The sequence below is a fragment of the Electrona antarctica genome (assembly GCF_951216825.1).
Source record: "Electrona antarctica genome assembly, chromosome: 18".
NCBI classification, from domain to species: Eukaryota; Metazoa; Chordata; class Actinopteri; order Myctophiformes; family Myctophidae; genus Electrona; species Electrona antarctica.
Window position 1 is genome coordinate 8,405,407 of NC_136799.1, and position 27,693 is coordinate 8,433,099.

The 27,693-nt window shown below is 44.8% G+C and overlaps 1 protein-coding gene across 1 annotated transcript; it reads right to left on the reverse strand.

Moving 5' to 3' along the window:
- Positions 1-5,864: 5,864 nt before the first annotated feature.
- Positions 5,865-26,441, reverse strand: LOC306942784 (putative histone deacetylase 1-B). Its single transcript, XM_079528874.1, has 14 exons — positions 26,355-26,441; positions 23,443-23,555; positions 23,005-23,122; positions 22,385-22,459; positions 20,135-20,273; positions 15,452-15,593; positions 14,990-15,082; positions 14,297-14,405; positions 12,699-12,839; positions 9,793-9,901; positions 8,440-8,570; positions 6,798-6,968; positions 6,365-6,416; positions 5,865-6,065 (listed from the first exon to the last, which is right to left on the reverse strand). Exons 1-14 carry the CDS (start codon positions 26,407-26,409, stop codon positions 6,038-6,040), a joined length of 1,476 nt encoding a protein of 491 aa, XP_079385000.1. The 5' UTR covers positions 26,410-26,441; the 3' UTR covers positions 5,865-6,037.
- Positions 26,442-27,693: the final 1,252 nt, after the last annotated feature.

Consider the following 27,693-nt stretch of genomic DNA (forward strand, 5'->3'; position numbering starts at 1 on the left):
ACTCTGGAGTCTTTTAAGACACCTATTCTCTCAGGCTACTAGTTTGATTTGATTTTGTGCCCAAAAATGTGGACGTCTTTGGTATTACCGCACGGGCATAGCCCAAGACGTCTGTGGACGTCTTTGAAAAAACAAAAAAATATATATATCTTTTTATTTTATTTTTATTTGGTTTTATTTTTTATAAAAAAAAATCAAAACAATGATTTTTTTTCTTTATACGTGGTGCCAAAGTTTGTGTTTTCGCCATTGAGAATGCATTGGGCGTTTAAATTAAATAACTCAGAAACTATAAAACATTTCAAAGTAAAAAGTTCCAGCATGTGTCTCCACAGTCAGCTGAATTATAAAAAATGTGAATGGATTTTCTAGGTGAAAGTGATTTTTGGGCAGTTTTGCGTGGGCTCTCAATGTGTTAATTGTTTGTTTGTTTGTTGGTTTTTTGTTTTATGTAAGGCGTCCTTTGGGGTTCATGAAAGGCGCTATATTAATTCAAGCTATTATTATTGCAGTATATATACCTTGTCATGTCAACATGGGGTCAAGGGAGTGGGTCAGGGACCCCCCCATTGGTCCTTGAGTGGGTTCCAGGGTGTGCCCAGCTAAATGCTTAATTGGAAACAAATGGAGGCCAGTTACGGGTCTGCAACTCTACACCGTGTACAAATATTTTTACACAGTTTTCCAGTTATATAGCTAGCTTTTGGCACATTATGAGCTAATTGTAAACCTCTAGATATCAAAGTCTTTCTCCTCCTTGAGTGACTCCATGCGCATGAACAGCTCCTTCATATTGCGGACGGTACATAACCCCCGGTTTATCTGGGGAGCCTAACATCGTATGCGTTGTGCCTGCTCCAGTTAGCCTGACACTTTACTTTTCGTTTCACTTCTGAATCGCCAGGACATTCTTTTTTTTAACCCATTTTGACCTGAGATCAGATTCTAAAAATGTCTTCTACATCCTGACAGTTTTCTGAAAAAGCTATGGTTTCTATGTCAGTCGTTCTTCGATTTTTCAAAAATAGCCACTTGGTGGCGCGCTATGAGCTTGTAGATCTGCTATTTTTCAATAGCTAAAGCACAACATGATGCTAACACCAAAAGGGGTTCCCGCCCAAAATGGGTTTTAATGGTAGCGATTCAGGGCTGGAGCCAGGCTATGCTTCAGGGGCACCATAGGTACCGCGGAGTAGAAGCAACCACCAAATATGTCCTCACACAAGCAACGTAAACACTGTGCAGTTATGTTATCGCAGCTTTGGAAAGGTCAGAACTTGAAATGCTGTTTTTGTTTCCAAAATACTGCAAAACATCGTACTTGTCGTCATGTATCACTTGATGTGTCCAGATACGGAAGTCTAGGTGGAGCTACAGTATGTTGCTGAGAATCAACATTTTCCTTTTCCATTTAAAGCATAACCGAGAACCAGCCCAGCTGATGGCTGCTCAGCTGGCTTTTTGACTATGGACTAATATTACACTTAAATGTACAAAGGGAGTCTACCAACGCGCCTCAAGCCTAAAACGGCTGATCCGGTGCTTCACAGGTACAAGGACAAGAGTTGCAGAAGGAGAAGAGCCTTTTATTAGGTGCTAAAGTATACAAAAGACCTTGCGGTCTTCATCAGAGTCATCATGACTCCTTGCAGTCTTCATCAGAGTCATCATGACTCCTTGCAGTCTTCATCAGAGTCATCATGACTCCTTGCAGTCTTCATCAGAGTCATCATGACTCCTTGCAGTCTTCATCAGAGTCATCATGACTCCTTGCAGTCTTCATCAGTCATCATGACTCCTTGCAGTCTTCATCAGAGTCATCATGACTCCTTGCAGTCTTCATCAGAGTCATCATGACTCCTTGCAGTCTTCATCAGAGTCATCATGACTCCTTGCAGTCTTCATCAGAGTCATCATGACTCCTTGCAGTCTTCATCAGAGTCATCATGACTCCTTGCAGTCTTCATCAGTCATCATGACTCCTTGCAGTCTTCATCAGAGTCATCATGACTCCTTGCTTCATCAGAGTCATCATGACTCCTTGCAGTCTTCATCAGAGTCATCATGACTCCTTGCAGTCTTCATCAGAGTCATCATGACTCTGACTCTGATGAAGACCGCAAGGTCGAAACGTTAGTCTTTTGTATACTTTAGCACCTAATAAAAGGCTCTAAATGTCCGTGCTGCTCCAGTCTCTTCTCCTTCACATTTTGTGCCCAAGACGTCTGTGGACGTCTTTGGTATTACCGCACGGGCAGAGCCCAAGACGTCTGTGGACGTCTTTGGTATTACCGCACGGGCAGAGCCCAAGACGTCTGTGGACGTCTTTGAAAAAAATATATATATATTCTTTTATTTTATTTTTATTAAAAAAAAATCAAAACAATGATTTTTTTTTTTAATACGTGGTGCCAACGTTTGTGTTTTCGCCATTGAGAATGCATTTGGCGTTTAAATTAAATAACTCAAACTATAAAACATTTCAAAGTAAAAAGTTCCAGCATGTGTCTCCTGTGTCAGCTGAATTATAAAAAATGTGAATAGATTTTCAAGGTGAAAGTGATTTTTGGGCAGTTTTGCGTGGGCTCTCAATGTGTTAAATTAAATGTACTTGTATGTTTGACTAGTAAGCGGGAACAAAAGTCGCTGTTTTTTTTTAATGTTTCTTTTTTTATTTGAGGTTGAAAAGTGTGGTCAATACAGACTGATATGTCACATGTTTGTATGAAATTTGCAAGCACTGGTGGAATAACTTTCCTCCAAGTTGCAGAATAAAAACAATATGTACAAACATTGAATGAATTGTGGCAGTTTTGTCTACTTCCCATTTTACTGGGGAAGACAACATGTACTGAACATTACAAGCAACAATCCGGGACTTATTTCAGTGAATAAAAACGTTTTAACTAGGGTTGTCCCGATCCGAACACGTGACCGGAAATCGGGGGTCCGATATCATCCCGATATTAATATTAGACTGGATATTGTCTGTGATTTTGGATATTGTGATATGGCGTAAATGTGTTCTAATATAAATATCGTATCGGGAAAAATCTGTATCAGCAGATACTCAAAATCAAATGATCGGAATCGGATTGGGAGCAACCCTAGTTTTAACTCGTCTGTATGGTAGAGTATGTTAATAAGCCTATCTCACAGAATTTCCCCGCCCCCTTAATACGCCCCCTTTCGGGGTTAGTGGTGATAGCGTGACGTCACTCCATAGACGCTACATGTTAACAGAGGTAATTTAAGAAGTCTACAACTTTTGTTTTCTCAAGGTAAGGTTTGTTCTATCTGTTCGAGCTGATTGACCATCTTGTTTGCTTCATAATAATATTGTCACATTTTTACATTAGAAAATGTACTTAGATTCTCCAGAGAAAAAAACGTGTAAATGCTAATGTTAAATGACTATTTACCGGAAGTGGGCGTGGAAAGCGGGCTGTGAGATAGGCCTATAGAACCTATAATGCATCTTCAGTGGTTGGAGGTGAGCGTCCTACCTTTCTAGTGAGAAACATCGGTCCCGTTAACTTAACCCCTCCACCACATCTTGGCCAGAGCAGTAGCCAATCTACAAGCTCAAAACGCCGGTCAGCTATTTTCGCAGAATGTTTGCCCCCAGAGTGTGGGGACACTCGGGGTTCCTGTGGTTAAACTTATGGACTCTAGCTTTTATGTCCAGACTGCATTGGAATCTAATCCCAGTAGCAGAGAATTCCCACTGACGTCAGTCAGGAAGTGTTTTGTGATGTTCCAAGGCTAAGCCTGTCACAATGATTGCATAAACAGTCTAATCACAATTCTTTTGAGATAATCACAATTATTTTTTACATAACCGTTTTCCATGTTGAAAGATTGATGCAGAAATGGCAGATCTGTAGATCTGCTATTTCAAGCTTTACAACATGTCACTTTGTGACATGGTGTAAGCTTGTAGAGCAGCTAAATTTCCGCTATTTAACTTTTTTATTAAAGTATAAAATTATGAAATATGCCAATTATTTATTTGTATATTCAAATAATCATATCTGACCTGTGCAATTCATACGTTCCAATGTTCAATGGCAAAAAAACACAATTAATGTTTTACAATTACGTTTTTCCCAAAAAAGGCACAGGACTGAAATAATAAACAAAAATAATCCATGATTTAAATAAATTAAATCTAAAAGACGTATAAAGGATAACGTAAAATATGCTATAGAGGCCAAAGACTACTAAACTGTTTGTCTAGGAAAAGAATACAAAAAACAAAAATACATAAAATATCCCATTTTACTTTCATGGACAGGAATATTTGTGAAAGGCGTCCTAGAAAATAGGTGTGGCTCCCACTGTGGGAGGGAGGGTCGAGTCCCTCCCACTGTGGGAGGGAGGGTCGAGTCCCTCCCACTGTGGGAGGGAGGGTCGAGTCCCTCCCACTGTGGGAGGGAGAGACTCGACCCTCCCTCCCACTGTGGGAGGGAGGGTCGAGTCTCTCCCTCCCACTGTGGGAGGGAGGGTCGAGTCCCTCCCACTGTGGGAGGGAGGGTCTCCCACTGTGGGAGGGAGGGTCCACTGTGGGAGGGAGGGTCGAGTCCGTCATTTAAAATGTACAGTCCTTCAAGGGTTTTCACCGCAGCAACCAGCCTGGGAGAGAGAGATGAGTGACCTTTGTGAGCCTGTGGTGCTCCAGGCAGGGGGGGGCCTCACGGCGTCATGAAGGGGTCCGGGGCAGGGGGGGGCCTCACGGCGTCATGAAGGGGTCCGGGCAGGGGGGGCCTCACGGCGTCATGAAGGGGTCCGGGCAGGGGGGGCCTCACGGTGTCATGAAGGGGTCCGGGCAGGGGGGGGGGGGGGGGGGGCGTCATGAAGGGGTCCGGGGCAGGGGGGGCCTCACGGTGTCATGAAGGGGTCCGGGCAGGGGGGCGTCATGAAGGGGTCCGGGCAGGGGGGGCCTCACGGTGTCATGAAGGGGTCCGGGCAGGGGGGGGGGGGCGTCATGAAGGGGTCCGGGGCAGGGGGGGCCTCACGGCGTCATGAAGGGGTCCGGGCAGGGGGGGGCGTCATGAAGGGGTCCGGGGCAGGGGGGGCCTCACGGCGTCATGAAGGGGTCCGGGCAGGGGGGGGGTGGGCGTCATGAAGGGGTCCGGGGCAGGGGGGGCCTCACGTCGTCATGAAGGGGTCCGGGCAGGGGGGGCCTCACGGCGTCATGAAGGGGTCCGGGCAGGGGGGGCCTCACGGCGTCATGAAGGGGTCCGGGCAGGGGGGGCCTCACGGCGTCATGAAGGGGTCCGGGCAGGGGGGGCCTCACGGCGTCATGAAGGGGTCCGGGCAGGGGGGGCCTCACGTCGTCATGAAGGGGTCCGGGCAGGGGGGGGGGGCGTCATGAAGGGGTCCGGGGCAGGGGGGGCCTCACGGCGTCATGAAGGGGTCCGGGCAGGGGGGGGGGGGGCGTCATGAATGGGTCCGGGCAGGGGGGGCCTCACGGCGTCATGAAGGGGTCCGGGGCAGGGGGGGCCTCACGGCGTCATGAAGGGGTCCGGGGCAGGGGGGGCCTCACGGCGTCATGAAGGGGTCCGGGCAGGGGGGGCCTCACGGCGTCATGAAGGGGTCCGGGCAGGGGGGGGGGGGGGGGCGTCATGAAGGGGTCCGGGCAGGGGGGGCCTCACGGCGTCATGAAGGGGTCCGGGCAGGGGGGCCTCACGGTGTCATGAAGGGGTCCGGGCAGGGGGGGCCTCACGGCGTCATGAAGGGGTCCGGGCAGGGGGGCCTCACGGTGTCATGAAGGGGTCCGGGCAGGGGGGGCCTCACGGCGTCATGAAGGGGTCCGGGCAGGGGGGCCTCACGGTGTCATGAAGGGGTCCGGGGCAGGGGGGGGCCTCACGGCGTCATGAAGGGGTCCGGGCAGGGGGGGCCTCACGGCGTCATGAAGGGGTCCGGGCAGGGGGGGGCGTCATGAAGGGGTCCGGGCAGGGGGGGCCTCACGGCGTCATGAAGGGGTCCGGGGCAGGGGGGGGGGCGTCATGAAGGGGTCCGGGCAGGGGGGGCCTCACGGCGTCTTGGACTCCTCTTTAGGCCTAGAAGATCCACAACAGCCTATGTTAACCTTATGCACCTTATGTCTAAACTCCTATATATTATGTTGCTGTTGTAAGCTTGTAGATCAACTATTTCCGCTCCAATAAGGTTCTTACTTGGCTGTGTTCATAAATAAGGTTCTTACTTGGCTGTGTCCATAAATAAGGTTCTTATTTGGCTGTGTCCATTTAAGGTAAGGTAAGGTTAAGGTAAGGTAGGTAAGGTAAGGTTCTTACTTGGCTGTGTCCATTTAAGGTAAGGTAAGGTTAAGGTAAGGTAGGTAAGGTAAGGTTCTTACTTGGCTGTGTCCATTTTCTCTTCCTCAGGTACCTTCTCCTCTTCTTTCACTTCTGTGGTGGGGAGGAAAAGGTTACATGTAACTCCAAATACTACCCAGATATAAAGGTTACATGTAACTCCAAATACTACCCAGATATCGGTAAAAGGTTACATGTAACTCCAAATACTACCCAGATATCGTCAATGTTTGCTCCGATCAGAAATCTATAATCCAAAATATTCCCCCAGATTGACTGCCGCAAAACAAAAAATCGGGCATACAATTATTTATTTGTGGTGTGGACATGATTTCAAACATTAATTTGAAACATTTCCTGACAACATTTCTCGTGTTATTTATGCTAGACACATTTCCCCTTTTACTAATGATAATTCCAATTGAAGATTAAAACAATTACAACATCACAGAGACTAAATGAATGGTCCCGTACCTTTCTTCTCCTCCTGAACTTTCTTCTCCTTCTCTTCTCCCTCCTTCTCTCCTTCCGTCTTGGTTCGTTTGGCTTTCTTGTAACTGGCGGCGTTCCTGCGTCCTCCCTCCCCCTCGTCTTCCGAGTCGGAGAACTCCTCTTCGCACGCTATCCTCTTGTCGTGGGCACGGACTGTACAGGACAGGACAGGACGGGACGGGACAGGGGTGAATGATGCCATCTGCTCTGCCATATTCGTTTGATAGGGGTGGATGATGTGTAATGTCTAATTCAGTGGCTTTCGACTCTTTTCATAATATCAAGGTCCATTACTTATTCAGCGTTTGAGCCACGGACCACCATTGGATGAGATTTAGACTCCTTTTACACGGCGACCATCTCCAGATAAAACGGCAAAGTCCCGTTGCGTTCTCATTTTTTATTGACCCTTTACACGAGAACGCACACTTTATGGAAACGCTATAATATCGCTAGGTGGCGGTAACGGGCTGCTAAATAGACCAGTCACCCACGTTATGTACAAGAAGAAGAGACAGCTCCCCTTCACGCAACCCTATCGGGGTTTTGCTATTCAATATTAATGTTACATTATAGCTGAATATTGGATGTTAAAAAAATTAATTTTAATAATATTGATCTGTGTCTCTCTAGAAACTAAAGAGACACGACAGTAAACAATACCGTATATGTCTCCATTTCCATTGGGAAATGTGTTGGAGAATAGTTAGTAGCCTATAGAAAATAATAGAACATTACAAATCTATAACAAATCAGAACACAACGTGGCTGTGGCCGTCGCTCGCTGCCTGCTTTCTATAACATCGAGGTGACTGACAGACAGCCCAGAGCATGCAGGCAGAGCGCGCCACGGGATGGTTATATATTTTATAATACATTAGGCTACATAAACGCTGCTGCCGCGGCTCCCACCTATCACAATTAAGGCCTTTTATTTACATCATGGTTTTACATTCACCATCGCTGATGAGCAGCGCTTTGTAGGCAAGGAGGGAGGCTTGTTCAGGAACTCCATTATATCATAATTATATGGCTCTGCATCAATGTAATAATATATGCGCTGTGAGCCAACGTGAGCCATGATGTCATAAGTTTTGCGGATTCACCGTTTTGCCTGTTTACACGGAGAAGGGATAAAACGGCGTTCTCAAAGATTTCCACTCTGGGAGGTGGTTTCACCTCCCACGAGAACACCCTTCTCGTCTAAACGGACCCCAGCAAACGATACTTTATTTTGCCGTTTCTTATGAACACCGTTCTCGTCTAAAAACCACCTTAGCCTCTCAGACCCAAGACCTTTTTGTTGTCGTTGGATACGATTTTGTCCACAATTCCATGCTAGAAAGGGTCCATTTGGTTTCATTTTACACTCCATCTAGCACACATGTCTTCTAAATCATGACAGTTTTAGAAAAACCTATGTTTCTATATCAGTTGTTTTCAAACTATTTCATGTCAAGGACCCCAAAAATGATATGTAATTGGCCGCCGACCCCCATCTGAAAATATGTTGTTCCAGGGATCCCCCCAGAAGCAAAGACTTGAGTCAAAAACGTTCGCTCTGAAAGATTTCCGCCACATTTTCAAGAGTTTTCAAAAATAGCTACAAACGTAGGTGTCTTACTGGAGATGCGTTTGTTGGGGTCCTCCTCCTCCTCGTCGCCGCTGTCCTCCCGCACCGCGTCCTCTGGGATGGCCTGCATCTGGACCCCCGGGGCGTGGGGAAGCATGCGCAGGTTCTCAAACAGACGCTGCCTGTGTGTGTGACGACGCCCGCATTTATTCATTTTATTATTTGACAGGGACAATGCTCATTAATCAACACGTCAGTTTTCACAGTTTTGGTTAGCCAGAAGCTAATTTCCATCTGTAGTCCCTGAGCAGGCTCTTAAAAATGATAAAATGATCCATGCAAAAACACATTCAATACAATAACAAGGACAAATAAACATGGTACAGGGGAACAGAACAACCGCAGAGTGATGTGAGACAGACAGTGGCCTTGTGGTTAGAGTGTCCGCCCTGAAACTGGGAGGTCGGGGTTCAATCCCCGGCCGGGTCATACCAAAGACTGTAAAAATGGGACCCAATGCCTCCCTGCTTGGCACTCAGCATCAAAGGGTTGGATTGGGGGTCAAATCTACTAATCAAATGATTCCCGAGCGTGCACGCTGCGGCTCACCGCTCCAAGAGATGGGTCAAATGCGGAGAACAAATTTCACTGCGGTAACGTCTGTGACAAATCGTACGACTTTGACTTTGACTTTGAGAAGTGGCATCTTAGATTTACACCATAGACATAGAAAGGTAGACGCCTTCTTCGGCTCTGGGGTGTCTGTATCTCAGGTAGACGCCTCCTTCGGCTCTGGGGTGTCTGAAAGGTAGACGCCTCCTTCGGCTCTGGGGTGTCTGTATCTCAAGTGAGGGCAACCTCCCGCGTTGGTGCCATAGAGTAAAGTAACGACAGGAAGGGACGCGAGACCGCGAGTCACGTGACTGGATGCCGGGGTTGCACCTAGGGTTGTGCCAATCACTTGTTTTTGCTGCCGATCCGATCATTTGATTTTGAGTATCTGCCGATACCAATTTTTCCTGATCCGATATTTCACAATCACAATATCACAATAGAACAATATCCAAAATCACAACATGATTTGGATATAATATTGATACTAGGGATATGTCCCGATCATGTTTTTTTGCTCCCGATCCGATTCCGATCATTTGAAAATGACATGATCGCCCCGATTTCCGATCACATGATCGGATCGGGACAACTCTAGTTGTCCGGCGCACTTCCTGTATCCCTCACGTGGATACAGGTCTCTCCAATTAATTGCAACGGCGAATGAGGCATCTATAGGTTTTTATATATATGGTTCACCCTGTCGACTGACAGGCATCTTTCTAGGCGTATTTAGTCGTATTTCCCAACAAGCACAGTAGCAGCACTGAGTTTAAGAGCAAAGTGACTCACTTGATCTTCTCCAGGTAGTCGTTGGTGTTCTGGTTGGTCATGTTGGACGGGCTGATGTGAAGCTTGAAGTCCGGCCCAAAGTACTCAAAGTAATCGTTGTACGGCAGCTCTGCGGAGTGGTGGACAAAATGGATACTCTTATCACTTTGCAGTTTGCCTATAACTGTACCTTGCCTTACCATCATTACCATCATTTATGGTCTAAATTAATCTCAGATCAATCAAAAATCAACTGATTAATAAGACTATGACAATAATGGTTAAAGAAGCACAAAATGCAATGGGGCGACTGTGGCTCAAGAGGTAGAGCAGGTCGTCCAATGATCCATGGGTCGGCGGTTCGAATCCCGGCTCCTCCTGTCTACATGTCGAAGTGTCCTTGGGCAAGACACTGAATCCCAAATTGCTCTCGATGTGCTGGTTGGTACCTTGCATGGCTTCCGCCGCAATCGGTGTATGAATGAGTGTGTGAATGGGTGAATGTAATGCACAATCTATGTAAAGCGCCTTGGATAAAGGCGCTATATAAATGCACCATTTACCATTTACCATTTACCAATGGTGGTAAACGCTCCTCACAAGATATCTGACCCCAACCATTTCTTAATGATCCAGCAGTCCAAAAACACATTTCCTTTTATAATGTTACAAGTTATAAATAACACAACTTATATTAGAAATGATTGCATATCATTACTAAACCGATTACTTGAATGGCTTCGCCGCCACGTTGCAGATTTCACAGTCAAATTCAGTTGACTTCACTGTACTGAATGATATAATGTAACACATTAAGGCCTGAGGCTGAGACCCATTCTAAAAAGGTTGTAAAGCGACTACATGAGAAAAAGACCTTAAAGGACAACTTTTTTTTTCAACCAAGATTCATGTTTAAGGTTGTTATTAGAGAAACTAAAAGATGAGTGTTAATTTTTTTTCATTTGCTGCTTTCTTTCGTTTTAGGGATTTTAGCTGTTTTTGACAGGGGGCGGGGGCATTCGAGCATGGGGCTAAATATGTATTTCTTTACCAAATTTTATAGCGATTTCTTTTTTTATTATTTACCATAGTCCTACTAGACCCCAGGAAATTACATCTGGCCACAGAAGATAACAGGATCTACTGAATGTGAAGGTAGCCTACTGGGGGGAAGCCACACTGTGTGTCATAGGCTCAATATGTCAGTTTGACACATTCAGTAGATCCTGTGATCTTTTGTGGCCAGATTTATTGGGGTCTAGTAGGGCTATAGTAAATAATACAAAAATAAATTGCTATAACATTTTATAAAGAAATACATATTTAGCCCCATGCTCGAATGCCCCCGCCCCCTGTAAAAAACAGCTAAAATCCCTAAAACGAAAGAAAGCAGCAAATGAAAAAAAAAATACACTCACCTTTTACTTTCTCTAATAACAACCTTAAACATGAACCTTGGTTGAAAAAAACTAAAGTTGTCCTTTAAAGTCGCTGAGAGGCGATGGGATGGGCCAGGTTGTCAGACGCGCTCCGCTCCACAAACAAAAGGAATTCGCTGGGTCCAAAACAATGCGTTTAAGGGGTTTTATTAAAGCAATGTAACTCAAAGGGTGCTCAAACATAAAGTAAAGTAACCGAATACTGGACAACTCACCCCGGTGCTTGCCCGTTTTTCCTCCCGGAATTTTCCCCAGTGAGGGGGATAACTTTGTAATATGCTATTGGCTGTTTGTATTCTTTTTGGACAAATATAAAAAGATACTCCTGTGGAAAGGCTATATTATTTTACTTATATTGACCCTATAAACAATTTAGTATTATTTAGTATATGTAAGATTTTTCCCACTCAAATGGTACCTCGTCAGATAATCCCCACATAGCCTACAACAACTTCTGTGAACAGACTTCACTGTAGTAGCTTTTCATAAATTATATTTGTACTTAGGCTGTCTGCTGTCGTGAAAGTTTATAGTTAGATAAATTCAAAGTCCAGCCGTCTGCTGTCCAGCCTCTCCCACCCCTCACTGGGGAAAATTCCGGGAGGAAAACAGAAAAGGGGTGAGTTGTCTTGTTACCAAGTAACCACAGCGATCAACGTAAATAAAGTAAATAAAAGAAAGCAAAATAAAGCGGTCAACAAAAGGTATGGCGTCCCACACACCCCCTCTCTCTCCGTGTCCACAGCAGGTGAACAGGTGATGTTAAAGGTAACCTTGGGTCCGCCCCTATGCCCGTCAATCATCCACATCAACACCAGTGACAGCCTACTCATTTCCTTGACCAATGTATAATCAACATAACCAAACCAATTCATGGCTCTTACAAAAGGTCTTTACAGTTTACTGCTGATATAGCAAACGTATGTTGCTATATCAGTGGTGCTCAAAACTACGTCATGTCAAGGACACTCCCAAAATGATGTGATGTATTTGGACGCCGGTCCTCATCTCAATACTTTTTGTTCCCGGAACCCCCAGAAGCAAATATTTGAGTTAAAAATGTTCGCTTTAAAAAAAAGAAATATATATATATAAGATTCACGACAATTTCCATGATATACTAGATATATAAGCTTATAGCTCTGCTATTTTTTAATTGCCAATGTATAAAATAACAGTTAAAGTGGTTCAAATCTAAAACGACACAGATGCTTTTATATCCCAGTTATTTTTTATTTATTTTTTAAGATATTTTTGGGGCTTTTTGACTTTATTGACAGATTAACAGTAGTTTGACAGGAAAGGGGGGGGGGGATGACACGCAGCAAAGGTCGCCGGGATCGGGACTCGAACCCACGACACGCTGCCAGGCCGGATTACCAGCCTAGGTGCCTGGACCGCTCGGCCGGGCCACTCCAGCCCAGCCCAGGCCTTTAATGGGTTATTATTATCAATAAGTGACAGTAATAACCTGCGCTGAGGACTCACCGTTGGGGATGGAGCTGTCCAGGGCTACAGCCGTCTCGTACGTCCAGCAGCGAGCCACGTTGCGGATGGTGTAGCCTCCTCCACCCAGCATCAACAGAGGCAGGTTGAAGCTCTTCATGTACTCCACACACTTAGCATGACCTGGGTGGAGCAAATCAACTAGTGAATTGATGCACCGAATATTCGGCGGCAGAAAATGTCTAAAAATTCATTTTCGGCCTATTCGGTTTCGGCCTGAATAGGCAGAAAATATATCACCGAATAGTGTATGCAATGAATGCATTCAAAAGAGCTGAATAAATGTTTTATGGACCCATAATAGTGATTATTATTGAAGTTAAGTTTTGCCATAACCATTTCTTTTGCCATAAATCAGGTAGCTTTAAGGTACGGCCATGACAGCAATGGTAGGAAAAAAGATATATAATATTAATCATATTCGGATATTCGGTATTCGGCCAACTGTTTCCTATATTCGGTATTCAGCCAAGAATTTCCCTTTCGGTGCATCCCTAAAAACAACACTGGCTTCAGCCGTCCATCGGGGACCAGTGGGTTCCAATCAGGGGTTCTCAAACTCCAGGTACCCCTTGGAGGGGAGCCACCTTTCCAAGTCCCCGCCCCTCATACTCGCAAAACACCGATAAGCATTATACTTACAACCACATGTGTACAACTATTTGTATTGAAAACCTTTCAATCAAAATCATTCCGATCCATTTCATAGACATTATACTACTACACTACTACAATATGAAATGAATCACGTGCCAAATGTTTTTTTTTAATTGCTTGTGTGCAAAACTCGACAGCACACTTTTAAATTAGATAGGCTGAACATAATTATAATGATGTAATGATGAGAAAGACAAAAAAGATAAAAACATAATCGGAATTATTTTGCGTACCCCCTGGCTATGCGCCCCCTTTGAGAACCGTGGGTCAAAATATTATCCTCTTAAAACGTCATTTGCCATTTGAAGTTGCAATGCCGTTATACTCCAGAATGCCACAGGCTGTCCATGTCGTAAAGACACTTCTTTACACCTTCTAAATAGACAGGAGACACGTGAAAACCATTAACAATACAACTAATGGCCCGGATGGTTAGCTCAACCGTCTGGGCACCTAGGCTGCTGAGCTAGCCTGACCGCGGCGTGACGCGGGTTCGACTCCCGATCCCAACGGCCTTTGCCGCGTGCGTGTCTCCCCCCATCTCTCTCCCTATTTCCTGTCAGTCTACTTTCAACCTATCAATAAAAAGCCCCCAAAAATATATATAAAAAATCACACCCGTGTGAACTGAGTGGTGCAAGGTCTTATATAGCCTGATCAGCTGTGGTCTGACGTAATGTCAGTGACCATAGTAACCATGCTCATTTTTTTGGGGGCCACGTACAGGTACACACATACATAGACACATAGATACAGACAAAGCTGGTTGTTGGAGTGGTTTGCACCACTCAAAAAACCCAATACAACTAATAATAACAAGTTCACCACCTGAACCCTTACCGCAGCATCCCTACTCAGAGGGGGAACGTTTGCCAAAAAAATAGCCGATCTACAAGCTCACAATAGACGGGGAAAAGCTGTACCTTTAATGGTGAGGTTGAAGCATCCCAGGCGGTCTCCTGACAACGAGTCGGCTCCACACTGGAGAACCACAGCGCTGGGTTGGTACATCTCCATCACCTTGGCCATGATCTACAGCCACACCAAACACAACGGCTGTTCACAATGTTTGGACTCGTATATCTGATGCCTACATTCATGTGCCAAAAATAGCTAACCTAATAAGCCGTGAGCTTATAGATCGGCTATGTATTGGCGGGCTGTGCCGCTGCCGTACGACAAAGTATGTATCAGGTTTTACACGTCGTTTGGGAGATAAATCCCGTCCTAAAAGGGGTTATTTTGTCTAGCATGCGTGTGGATCCAGAAAAGTTATTGTTATCCAAATTGACACTCATTAGCCCGCGGACCCCCATTAGAAAATATTATTATGCTAACCATTTTCATTTCAAGGATCCCAGGTTTGACCTGAATTAGGCTACGGCCCCACATTTAATGGCATTTCTATCTCTGGGACCCCAATGTATATTGTAAAATCAATGTTAATTTAACTCAGAGTGTACAAATGCATGCATTTTTGTTTTTTTGCACTCTCTGAGTTACAGACCCATACGGGTCCATTTGGTTCCTAATTATTTAGCTGGGGACCCCCTGGAACTCTCTCGAGGGGTCCCCAGACCCCCCTCTGGAACCACAGTGTTACATGATGTACTCACAGGCCTGAATATGGCTTCGTAAGACTCGTCGTCGATCCCGTCTCTCAGCGGGTAGTTGACGGCGTAGTATTTACCCTTCCCTGCACCGATGTCCTGCAGGAGACAAGCTCTGTGTCAGCACACTACTGGAACTCAACATTCGTGTGTGTGTGTGCGTGCGTGCGTGCGTGCGTGCGTGCGTGCGTGTGTGCGCCATAAGGTTCCCAACCTTTTCAGGCAAATAATTATTATTTGAACTGGGGAACCCCACCAGCACTTTTATTGTAGGAGTTGAGGCATTCAATTTAGTATAACTCGGTTTCCAAAGTATTGTGAAAATAGCAGATCTACAAGTCTTCCTTAAATTATCAGGAAAAGGAAGGACCACATCTGTTTACAACAAGGTGCTCTTTGGGACAACCAGTCCCCGGTCCCCACCGGTTGAGAACCACCGTCATAACAGGGTTCCTAGACGAGGCTTACCCTCAGGTCTCCCGTGCCGGGGAAGTACTCTCCGTACTTGTGGAAGGACACGGTCATCACGCGGTCCGTGGTGTAGAAGGCCTCCTCCACACCGTCACCGTGGTGGATGTCTATGTCGATGTACAGGACCCTCTGGTGGTACCTGGAGCCATGGGACACAACAAGACACCGTTAATATTACCACTACTATGTCGATGTACAGGACCCTCTGGTGGTATCTGGAGCCATGGGACACGACAGTTAATATTACCACTACTATGTCGATGTACCGGACCCTCTGGTGGTATCTGGAGCCATGGGACACGACAAGACCCCGTTAATATTACCACTACTATGTCGATGTACAGGACCCTCTGGTATCTGGAGCCATGGGACACGACAGACACTGTTGTTATTACCACCACTATGTCGATGTAAAGACCCTCTGGTGGTCACCTGTGAACCTGACACGTATATACTAGCCAACAGCGCCACCCCGTGGTCGCATACTGTAAATCCAGTTGACATTTCATACCCATTTGGCTCCTACAGGCATGTTCTCCCTGTCCTGCTGGCCGCCCGCCATGTCCAGTCTTCAGCATTCAATAGTAAGTAATCAGGGCTGCCAAGTTTCAGAAAATGCCAAGAGTGAGACCTTAGTGTCTTAATGTGTTCGACGCCGCCCACCGGGCGGCGGCGAAAAAAAATTGGCCTTTTTTAATGTCGATTTGGCCTTTTTTAACATTGATTTAGACTCTAAATCAATGTTAAAGGCCAATTTTAGAGGAATACAGACATCCCACCCTAGAGTGGTGCAACTCCGTGTGGGGGTCCCCGGGGGGACCCCGCGTCCGAAACGGTAGAGAAATGACCCACTACTGTACTGTACTGTACTGTACTGTACTGTACTGTACTGTACTGGCACACCCGAAATCATCATATATACAGTTAATATGTGCATGTGTGTTTGTGTTTGCGTTTGGTTGCGCACAGGTGGTGAAAAACCACCACGCTGTTTTCGTGCTCAGACCCAGCCAGCCAGCCAGCCAGCAAGCCACACACATAGTGCTCAGACCCAGCCAGCCAGCCAGCAAGCCACACACATAGTGTTCAGACCCAGCCAGCCAGCCAGCCAGCAAGCCACACACATAGTGCTCAGACCCAGCCAGCCAGCCAGCCACACACATAGTGCTCAGACCCAGCCAGCCAGCCAGCAAGCCACACACATATAGTCCATGAGCCAGACAAGTTTTCATTACGAAATGAGTGGGCAAAACCATACCTATATTAAATTGTTTAGAAGGTCAATATAAGTAAATTAATATATGATAACACTTCCACAGGAGCAGCTTTTTCATATTTATCACACATTTTGTTATTTTCACCTATATACATGTGAATAGGATGAAAAAACTTAAGAACTAGTGATCACCATGAAACTTCCCTAGTAGGCCACATTGAAATGCTCTGATGATGATTACATCTATCTAGAACACTCTAATATACACATTCATATTGATACAGATAGGAGTATTAAATAATGAATGCACAAAATCTCTGTACGTGCATACACACGTCCATCTAGTAGACCATGGGTTTTCAACAGGTGGTCCGTGGACCACTGGTGGTCCGTGGAGGTATTGCATGTGGTCCCTGACCATGCATTTAGTAATGTAGGATTTGTTGATTTTTTTAAATGTTCTTTCCACTAGTTGAGAAACCGTGAACTGAATGACCTGGTGACCTATGATGAGTCCATCCATGTCATTTACTGACAAGTTGGAGTTCAAGAAATTCAACAGAAAAAGGGAGTTAGAATCTCAAGAAAGGGGAAGTGCACTGAATGACCTGGTGACCTATGATGAGTCCATCCATGTAGTCATTTACTGACAAGTTGGAGTTCAAGAAATTCAACAGAAAAAGGGAGTTAGAATCTCAAGAAAGGGGAAGTGCACCGGATTGTCTGGTTGAGTCATTATTATTAGGCCATTTTACCAGTAGTAGTCAACGGTTGAGAAACAGTGGGATGTTGTATACACATGGGATGCATAGCAAGTGTTAAGTTACAAAAGCACTAATCTTAGCCCATATCCCCACCCAACACAATAGTGGTCCCCAGGTTGATTTGAAAAAATGCATTGAATGAGTAGTGCCCATGACGCGGGAACGAAATTCATTTTCTAGGCACTTTTTCTGGGGTCCCAACACGGCCTATAGTTGATTAATTACATGAAAACAATGATTTATTGTATTACAAGTTTTCTGAAATTGTATATTTAAATATGCAAATTAGGCATTATATAGGAAAATATGCCTGATTTTGCATGACTGTCAATTGAATATTGTATTGACAGAGTCAACATTCTTATTTCATTTTGTTAACATGTCAAAATCAAAGGTTTTAAATGAGGGAATATTCAATGTCCATATAGTAGCCAATGTATCATCTAACTATAAATGCAAAGTCTCTGTGTCTGTACAGCTGTACGTCTGTAATACATGTAACACCAAACACCGTTCGCCTACTTCAAAGCCAGCCAGCCAGCAATCCACACACACATAGTGCTCAGACCCAGCCAGCCAGCCAGCAAGCCACACACATAGTGCTCAGACCCAGCCAGCAATCCACACACATAGTGCTCAGACCCAGCCAGCCACACACATTTTGTTTGTTTTGTTGCACCACTCAAAAAATCTTCAAAAAACTGAAGAGGCTACTGGAGATTGGAGAACCTGATTTGGACATGATCTGATGCAGGACAATGTCACTATGACAGAAAGAGAAGATGGGTCTGGCCACATTCATTCACCCCATAATCTCAGTGGAAATTGGGGAATATGTTGTGAAATAAAAAGTCAGAAAACTGGAATTTGGGAAAATGCCTTATTTTTAATTTCCCCATGCCCACACATCTGTGGTCTCTCTCTCTCTCTCTCTCTCTCCCCCCCCCCCCCCCCCCCCTCTCTGAACAGAACTATAACGACAAGTTGCGATGCGGCCCCTCCCCCTTCACACACACACACACACACACACACACACACACGACTTTGTCCCTATAATGTGCGTAGGCTACTGGCACCGTTCCTCATATCACGCAAGAGACGCCACCAGTCACGCCACACACCAGTATAGAAGAGAGATAGTCACTTGTGACTTACTCACTTAATGTTGTAACTTGTGGAGGCTATATTGTCTTCCATGAAAAATATTTCGATGCGATGTTAAACTCTGCATGGCTCATTTCCATGCGTCACAGTCAGGGACCCTGCTGACGATTTGGTGGTCCACTGCCTGGTTACCCTTCTACTGCATATAACAGCGCTGCATGATCTCCTGCAGATCGGCTATTTTGCCGTTTGTGAGGACGCACACATGGGCGCGCGTTATTACGCGGCTGAGCCGCGGAGAAAATTGTTATTATGATAGCCGGCTTGGCTTTTTTGGCACATTTTATGCCCCCCTCGGCGTGCGTATTGTGCGTGCGTGAGAAATGAGAGGTGTGGCGTGGTGCGTGGTAAAAGGTCAAATTGCGTGACTCTCACTCTCAAAGCGTGAGACTTGGCAGCCCTGAAGTAATAGTGAACAAAGCTCAAATCGCACGTCACAATGCAGTGTTCCACAGCGAGGCTTCACTATACAGGCTGGCTGCTTGTTGGCGTGTCCAGCAGAAAAGTGCTTCACAAGAACAACTGTGCACAGTGCACACCACGGCCATATACGTTAATGGCAAGGTGGTAACTAGGTGCAATTTCCCATTGACAGCCCGTACATCCAAACAGAAAAGTCCTATCTGATTGTATTAACCCATTTTGACCTGAGATCAGATTCTAAAAATGTCTTCTACATCCTGACAGTTTTCTGAAAAAGCTATGTTTCTATGTCAGTGGTTCTTCGATTTTTCAAAAATAGCAGACCTACAAGCTCGTAGCGCGCCACTCGGTGGCGCGCTATGAGCTTGTAGATCTGCTATTTTTCAATAGCTAAAGCATAACATAATGCTAACACCAAAAGGGGTTCCCGCCCAAAATGGCTTAAACAACGTCAAACTCACCAACATTGCAGCTGTACGAAAAGCTTGAATTATCCTCTTTCTATCTGCAAAGTGTTTGTTTCATGAAAATCCACTGTAGACATGCTATGAGGCATGAGGCTATTTTTAGTTTGGAAGTGCTCGTTGGATATATCACTCAACGTCCCTGTGTAGCACCTCTTTATATCACTCAACGTCCCTGTGTAGCACCTCTTTATATCACTCAACGTCCCTGTGTAGCACCTCTTTATATCACTCAACGTCCCTGTGTACCACCTCTTTTGAATGTGCACATAATGCAGGAGGCAGCATGCCGTTGCTTTACTGAAAACGAGAGCTTCCAAACGCTGATGGCAAGATGGCCGCGGTACACACACACACACACACACACACACACACACACACACACACACACACACACACACACACACACACACACACACACACACACACACACACACACACACACACACACACACACACACACACACACACACACACACACACACACACACACACACACACACACACACACACACACACACACACACACACACACACACGCACGCACGCTCTCGAGTCTCAACGTAGAGAGAAATGGCAAGAGAGCATCCATGCAATTCAAGGCACTGACAACATAGCAGGGTGGCTGTGATCAATCTTTCATACTCACTTCAGTAACTCTAGAATAGCGAGGACGATGTCATTGACGTAGCAAAAACCCGAGGCCTCAGACTTCTTGGCGTGATGCAGTCCTCCGGCCCAGTTGATGGCGATGTCGGTCTGTTGTTTGTTGAGCTTAACTGCGCCGGCTAGAACACAGTGATGACCAAACAATGAACCAATTTGTAATTATATTATATACCATTTTTAATAAATACCCTTTTTTTGTGGTTTTCTAATATTTTTTGACACGCATAGCGCATCACTTTGTGCCACGCTATGAGCTTGTAGATCTGCTATTTTTGAGAAATCATGAAAGTTTTCATGAAAGTGTGCACACTGCACATCTTTGAATATAAACTCAGCAACAAAAGTTCGGAAACTTAACTTTGGTCCATTATTTCTCCACTTTAATAATACCAATTGGTATTGTATTTTATATAATTTTAATCGTTGATTAATCATCTTTACAATGATGTATAGATTGTAAGGATCGGGCGTTCGTGGAATGAGCAACACAGCTAAGAGTGTGGGTAGCGCCTCCAAACAATTTGCCAAAATGGCAAGTGGTTTGAATTCAACCCTTTGCTATGAGTTGCTTAGTGATTGGATGATTGCACTCTCCCACAGTAATAAGGGAAAAAACACATATTGGCCATTTTTACACTTTATTAACTTTACACATAGTGTTAGGGAACTCGGTAGCGGGAGGAAGATCCATACGCAGCCACAACAGCTTGGCATGGTATGGGGCACTATCTCTCTCACAGGCAAGACAGAACTTGAAGTTGTCATCATTGAAGGCAACATCAATACAGTGAGATATCGGGATGAGGTTCTGGAGCCAGCGGCGATCCCACATCTTCAGAATCTGGGACCTAACGCCATCCTCCAGGATGACAACGCTCGCCCCCCCAGAGCCAGGATCATCACAGAGTAGCCTACCTCCAGCATTTTGGAGTGGAGACGATGGAATGGCCTGCCGTGAGTCCAGACCTCAACCCATTTGAACACTTGTGGGATCAGCTTGGGCGTGCTGTACATGCCAGAGACTGACCAACAGAACCACGTTGGATGACTTGCAACAAAACCTGGTTGAGGAATGGGATGTCATCCCACAGAAAAATGTGGCTAGGTTTGGTGACCAGTGTTGCAGCTGCAGAGTGCAATCATCCAATTTTTTGGATGATCCACTATGCAACTCAAAGCAAGCAAATCTTTTGTAGGCGCTACCCACACGTTTAGCTGTGTTGCCCATTCCACGAATGCCTGATCTTTAAAATCTATACTTTCCATTGGTTCAATATTTTTGAGAGGCGCTAGCCCCTCCTATATATTGCTATAGTGTAGATTTGTGTCCTAACACAAACATTAAATGCCACTGACAATGAACCCAAGGCTGTTTGAAGGGATGCCTGAGGAAGGTCGAAAGACCGAAACGTTGCATTTGACATTAAATAAAAAGCTCTTGAACCAGCAAGTGACAGTGTGCGGGTCTCCCTCCCTCTCTACCCCAAGGCTGTGAAACGCTACACAAATACAGACGAAGCGACCGATTTTTCAAGCAAGCGAAACACCCGCTGCCCCAGTCAGTCACCGATTCACGGAGTGGGTTATGGACAGGACAGGTTGACTGAAGCCAGTCACTGTCGACCCGCTCGCACCATGGGACGTATGGATGGGTGTCAGGGATGAGCGGTGCAAACAAATACCATGTTCTGATTACGATTCTTCCAGGCAAATACAGTATGTCAGGGTAGAACCAGTGTTGTTTTTGGCAGCACATTTTGATTTTAGTTTTAGTCGTAGTCTCTTGAATAGTTTTCATTTAGTTTTAGTCACATTTTAGTCACCTGGAATGTTTTAGTGTTAGTCTATTTTTAGTGGACTAAATATCATAAGATTTTAGTCGACTAAATCTACATGTGATTTACATGTATTTTGGCGGGCCTTGATGCCGTCGTAATGATTGTTTTTTTCACTTGCTGAAAATAGACGATCCACAAGCGTTGTGCAACTAATTGTAAAATGACTTATACTAGATCTCTTGTCCACTAGTCCCTTCCTAACATTTTAGTCTAGTTTTTAGTTGTTGACGAAATTGTCAGTATATTTAGTCTTAGTTTTACTCATCATAGCTGAGTTTTCATTTAGTTTCCATTTAGTTTTCGTCAGTGAAAAAAGGTAGTCGACGAACATTTTTCGTTTTAGTTTTAGTTGACGAAAACAACACTGGGTAGAACGCATGAAGACAACTCACCCACAGAGCCCCCGGTCGAGAGCTGGCAGAACTCGAACAGGCCATCAAACACGGGACAATCCTCCCCCACGTTAACTGTGGAGAAACGGATGATATGCAAATGGGAACTTAGAGTGATTTTCTTAGGTTAAAATAAGTGTTAAAAAGCTCTATATTTTGATAGTACTCATTGCTATTTGCTATATAGTGTTTGTTGCAGTAACAGGAGTCTCCATGTCTCTCCAGCGTTTTATTACAACAGAAAATGCATTCTCATAAACCGAAACCGAAACTGGGATACCAATTTTATCCAATTAGGATAGAGATTAAAAAAAAATACAGATTAAACAAGTGTAAGTGAGGACAGAAAGAAATTAGCAGACAAATTTGGAACTGGAACACTATAAAAATTAAGCTCATAAATAGCTATTCTCTCCTGGTTGTCTGATATTTTTTTTATAGTATTAGTATTAATATTAGTATTATTAGTATATATATATATATTTTGTATTAGTCATCATAGCTTACTTTTGAAATTAGGTTTTATTTAAGATTTTGTCGTCATAGTTTTAGTGGACAAACTCTATGATCAACATACCACACTATTACCACAGCCTCAGTCTCCCTCTGGCCAAACTTACATCTCTGCATCTGTTTGCTGTACTCGGACATGTTGTCTGGCCGGATGGAACGCAGGAACTTGATGTAGTCGTCACTGTGGTATTTGGTCATCTCCTCTCCGTTAGCCTTGTGGGGTCGCTGCAACAGACACGCAAAATCAGTGGTTCTCAAACTTTTTCATGTCAAGGACCCCAGTTTGACAACCAAGTGTAAAATGACTTGTGTCTTATTTATACTGGATCTTTTGTCCACTAGTCCCTTGCAATCATTTTAGTCTAGCGTTTATTTCTTAATGAAATTGTCAATATATTTAGTCTTAGTTTCAGTCATCATAGCTTAGTTTTCATGTAGTTTCCATGTAGTTTTCATCAGTGAAAAAGGGTAGTCGACGACTAACATTTTTCGTCATAGTATTAGTCGATGAAATCAACACTGCATGAAAGCAGAGTTATACATACATAGATCTCCATCTTTCTGTAGAGGCCATAGTTGAGCAGCAGGTTGTGGGTCATGCGGATGCGATGGGGCTTCATGGGGTGACCCTGGCCGTAGTAATAATTCCCAACATCACCTAAGATAGAGGCAAAGACCAAAACGTCAAAAGGATTTAAAAACTGAAACACGCAAACAAACAACACCACCTGAGACAGAAGCAAATACCAAAACGTCAAAGGATTTAAAAACTTGAAACACAGACACGAACAACGTTGAACACCTCGGTTCGGATTCCAACCAGGGCCAGAGTTGGTTGCAGAAGAATCGCAGTCAATAGAAACTGAGTGACGACATTTAGTTACCCAATCAGATTTATGCAACTGATCAGCCCAGATTACATTGAGATAAGCGCCCCAGGTGTGCCCACACTTTTTTCACTTGAGAGCTACTTTTAAAATGACCAGCTCAACACGATCAAAACAATTACCCGAGAGAGCTTTGAAATAACCGTGCTGGCGTTACAGACAAACACACTTAAGTTGGAATGTGAATGTGAAATACCACTTCCTCCCATTCTGTATGGAAGTGGTAGGTTTTCTGGTTCTTTGTAATGCTATACCAACTCTGGAAAACAAAGCTATTTGCCTACATTTAGAAGCAGTGATTTTTGTTTATAAATGTTTTGTTTTTACATTTTAATTTATTTTTTTAGGGGCATGTACATGCGGTCTACCTGCACAGCCTTTGTGATCTACTGGTTTATGTTATCCTTTTAGTATTACCTTCGACTGTACCTCCTTTAACGTTTATAATCATGTTAATAAAAGTAGTCAAACAATCTTCTGACTAATTTGTATTCGGTACTTTTTGTGTGTTTTCATTTTAATTCTAGCACCAACTAACGTCCATATAAGGATATAAATGTACACGACTCTACAGTGTACAGTACACCTGCTGCTATGCTCATTGCTCACGCACCCTTCTATACTGTATCTCAGGTTTATGTGGGAAAAAATGATATGTCGCTTTTTTCACTTTGTTTCCATCTCTTTCTTGCTCTCCTTTCCCCTTCTTCTTCCCTTTCTTTTCTATGGATATACCACAGATACTCCACTGTTACGTTCTTTTCTATGGATATACCACAGATACTCCACTGTTACGTTCTTAGTTTACGCATGATTCATGATAACTACTTTTTGAGTGGTGTAAACCACTCCTACAACTGGCTTTGTTAGTTTACGTGTCTGTCTGTCTGTTCGTACCAAAAAACGAGCATGGTTGCTATGGTCACCCAGTTCTATGGTCACCCAGTTCACACGGGTGTGATTTCGTTACGTCAGACATTACGTCAGACCACAGCTGATCAGTCTATATAAGACCTTACACCACTCAGTTCACACGGGTGTGATTTTTATATATGTGATGTATGCCATGCTTTTGTTATTGCTTAATGTAAATCGCTCTGGATTAAGAGCGTCTGCTAAATGCCTAAATTGTAAATTGTATGGAAAGAAAACGATACGATGGGAACTAACAAACTATGCTAAAAACTAATTTCACCCACTAGTCTTTTAGGCTGTAAATCTGTGATGTGACAACTGATTCTGTACCTGTAACCTGACTCCATTTCTATTCTGATTGGTTGGATGATTGAATACTGTAACTGTAACAGCACAGGAAAGTCCTACAGTTCAAATAATACAACAGTTGTAAAGTACATTGTGAAAAGACTAAGTTCAGTATTAAGACAGGCCTACATCACTTTATGCACGATGTCACAACATTTGAATTCCATGACCTTTTGACAGTTATATTCTGTCTGATCTCAATACAGACCTTGTTCTGTTGTAGCCCAAGATTTAGACTCTCGTAGAGGTTTTTTTCGATTCTGACGAGAGAAAAACCTCTACGAGAGTCTAAATCTTGGGCTAGTTCTGTTTACAACAAGGTCTGCTATTTGGATGTAAACACCAAAGGCTAGGAGGAGTTCTCCTTTACTCGCTATCCGGGATAGGCAAACATCTCATTTCTCTTTTGGGTCTCGACTCTCAATTAAGGTTTAAGAACCAACCACTGGTCTCAGGACCAGACAGACAGGCGGTGCCTGATGGCAACAACAAGAGATCTGCATTCTGCACACATATCTATCCCTTGCTTAGGGACATTTTAAAGCCCAATTAATAGGCGTCGCGTGGCGACAATAAATGGGCTGCAAGACAGACACGGAACAGATCTATCATCTCCACAAGGCAACAATCAATGCTGCTCTAGCCGCTTGTCGGCAAGCGCCGCTGTCGCACAAGTGAAGCTTTTTAACCAAGCATACTTTGTACGCTAGACCCAGTATGTTCCCTCAGCACTACGCTCATTCTGTAGGAGCTACAGAATGAGCGTAGGGAGAGGGCACATATGGGGCTATGTGTACGCGTGTTGTGTTGTGTAGGTAATTGCGGTGTGTGTGTGTGTGTCAATAAGGTTAATTGTCCCACAGTCTCCTTTGTTAGCTCTCTCTCCTCTGTGTGGGGGGGTTAATTAAAACAAAACTACCTCAAACGTTAACGATGTGTTATTCTGAATCTGTATAAGTAAATATTTCATATTAAAATAAAAGAGCAAACGAAAAGCTCCAAAGATGATCCTAAAAAAATGAACGCTGGATCATGGATTCTTCTTCCAATCGAATCCATGGTAGCCTGCGTCCATCCAGACAGTGTGATGGTGAGAGATGATCAGTCAGTCAGTCTGCTATAGCTTTAGCTCACTGGAGGCTAGGAGGGAAGTGAACGGAACACACACACACACACACACACACACATCCCAGAAAACCTGCATGCAGCGACATTTCTCCCACAGCGGGTCAATAAAACCGCGAAAGGATTCCCGGAGAGGGTCCGGGGAGTCCCGCTTCTCTGCGGACACAATAACGTGCACTCACCATCGTAATAGTAGCAAACTTTTTTCTTTGTTCCTTGAGCAGAAGTCAGCGCCATTTTAGTTCCTCTGTGTGCGTGCGTGTGGCGTGTGTGCCGTGTGTGTGTGTGTGTGTGTGTGGGGGGGGGGGTCTGGAGGAGAGGAGACGCGCCAACTAGCGCTGGAACCTGATACTTTGTGGCGCGCCTGGGCGCAGCGCGGCGCCTTGATCCAAGACTCACTGCAGTGCTGAGTGAAGTGTCACGTTACCACCACGGTCCAAACGACAAACAAAGGTACGGTATGTATATTATGTGCTTGGGGTACGGTGGGGTACTACTCCATCTTTTCACTGGCTCCAGTCTCCCAAGACAGACTGTTGACTCACGTCAAAACAAATTCAAGGAAAAGAAGGCGCTGTTTATTTTTTGACGATGGGTTCTCAGATTGTTCAGGCTGTGACGCGACGACCCCGCCCCCGCCAAAAAACAAACAAAAAACAAAACATTATTTGAACTGGGGAGTGGGGTCCCCCGTCCCCACACTTGTGTACAGTGAAGTGAGGGTCGGCTGGAGAAACACAGAACCTGCCGAGGCGGACAGGACTAGGCTGCAATCATGGCATTTAAACATGCTCTTCTGTTTATAAACTAAACACTGTGACACGTTTAAAAAGTGTTACAATTGAGTTTAGTGTGGGGGGGGGGGGGGGTGGGTGGGGGGACGCCCACTCGCCCAGTGTATTAAATTATATCTTATTACTTATTACCAGTAATACGCCCTGAGGGCGAGAAGTGACCGGTCGCGCATGCTGCCTGGTTGACGGGCCACGGGCCGCTGGGCTGGCGTCTTGGCATGGGGGATCAGATCAACATATGGAATGAATTCTGTACTGGCCATATATGGAGCGTGTCTTTGATAGTGTACAGTACAGGGTTTGATGAGGTCAGATCAACATATGGAATGTCAGAACAGGTCAGCTCCATATATGGAGATCTATAAGGGTGGCAGCGGGGGCAGTGTCTTGGGTTTGATGAGGCCCCCAGGGTTTGATGAGGGCCCAGGTAGGGCCGGGCCTTAATTCTCTGGCCTGTTGTATGGACAGGTATCAAAAGGAAGACATGATATCGAAGAGGAAGGACCATAGAGTATTTTAAGCACCCGGAAGACTGCCGGAAGTACCTCCTCCGGACCTCAAATTTGAGGTCCGGGGTGACGTATGGGTGACGTAGGGAGTGATGGTCCTACGTGTTAAAGCACGGGTCCGCCTGCAGTCCTTCCTCTTACCACTAGGGCCCAGTGCTTCAACGTTGGAGCGCCTCACTGGCCCCTTGGGAAGGACGGGTGGGGAACGATCAACATAT

Excerpts from the sequence above, each read along its gene's own strand:
- LOC306942784 (XM_079528874.1), bottom strand. The coding sequence starts at position 26,409 with ATGGCGCTGACTTCTGCTCAAGGAACAAAGAAAAAAGTTTGCTACTAT. Across the intron at positions 15,594-20,134 it reads GCTATTCTAGAGTTACTGAA|GTACCACCAGAGGGTCCTGT; the intron begins GTGAGTATGAAA and ends CCATGGCTCCAG. Across the intron at positions 12,840-14,296 it reads CTTCAACCTCACCATTAAAG|GTCATGCTAAGTGTGTGGAG; the intron begins GTACAGCTTTTC and ends TGCTCCACCCAG.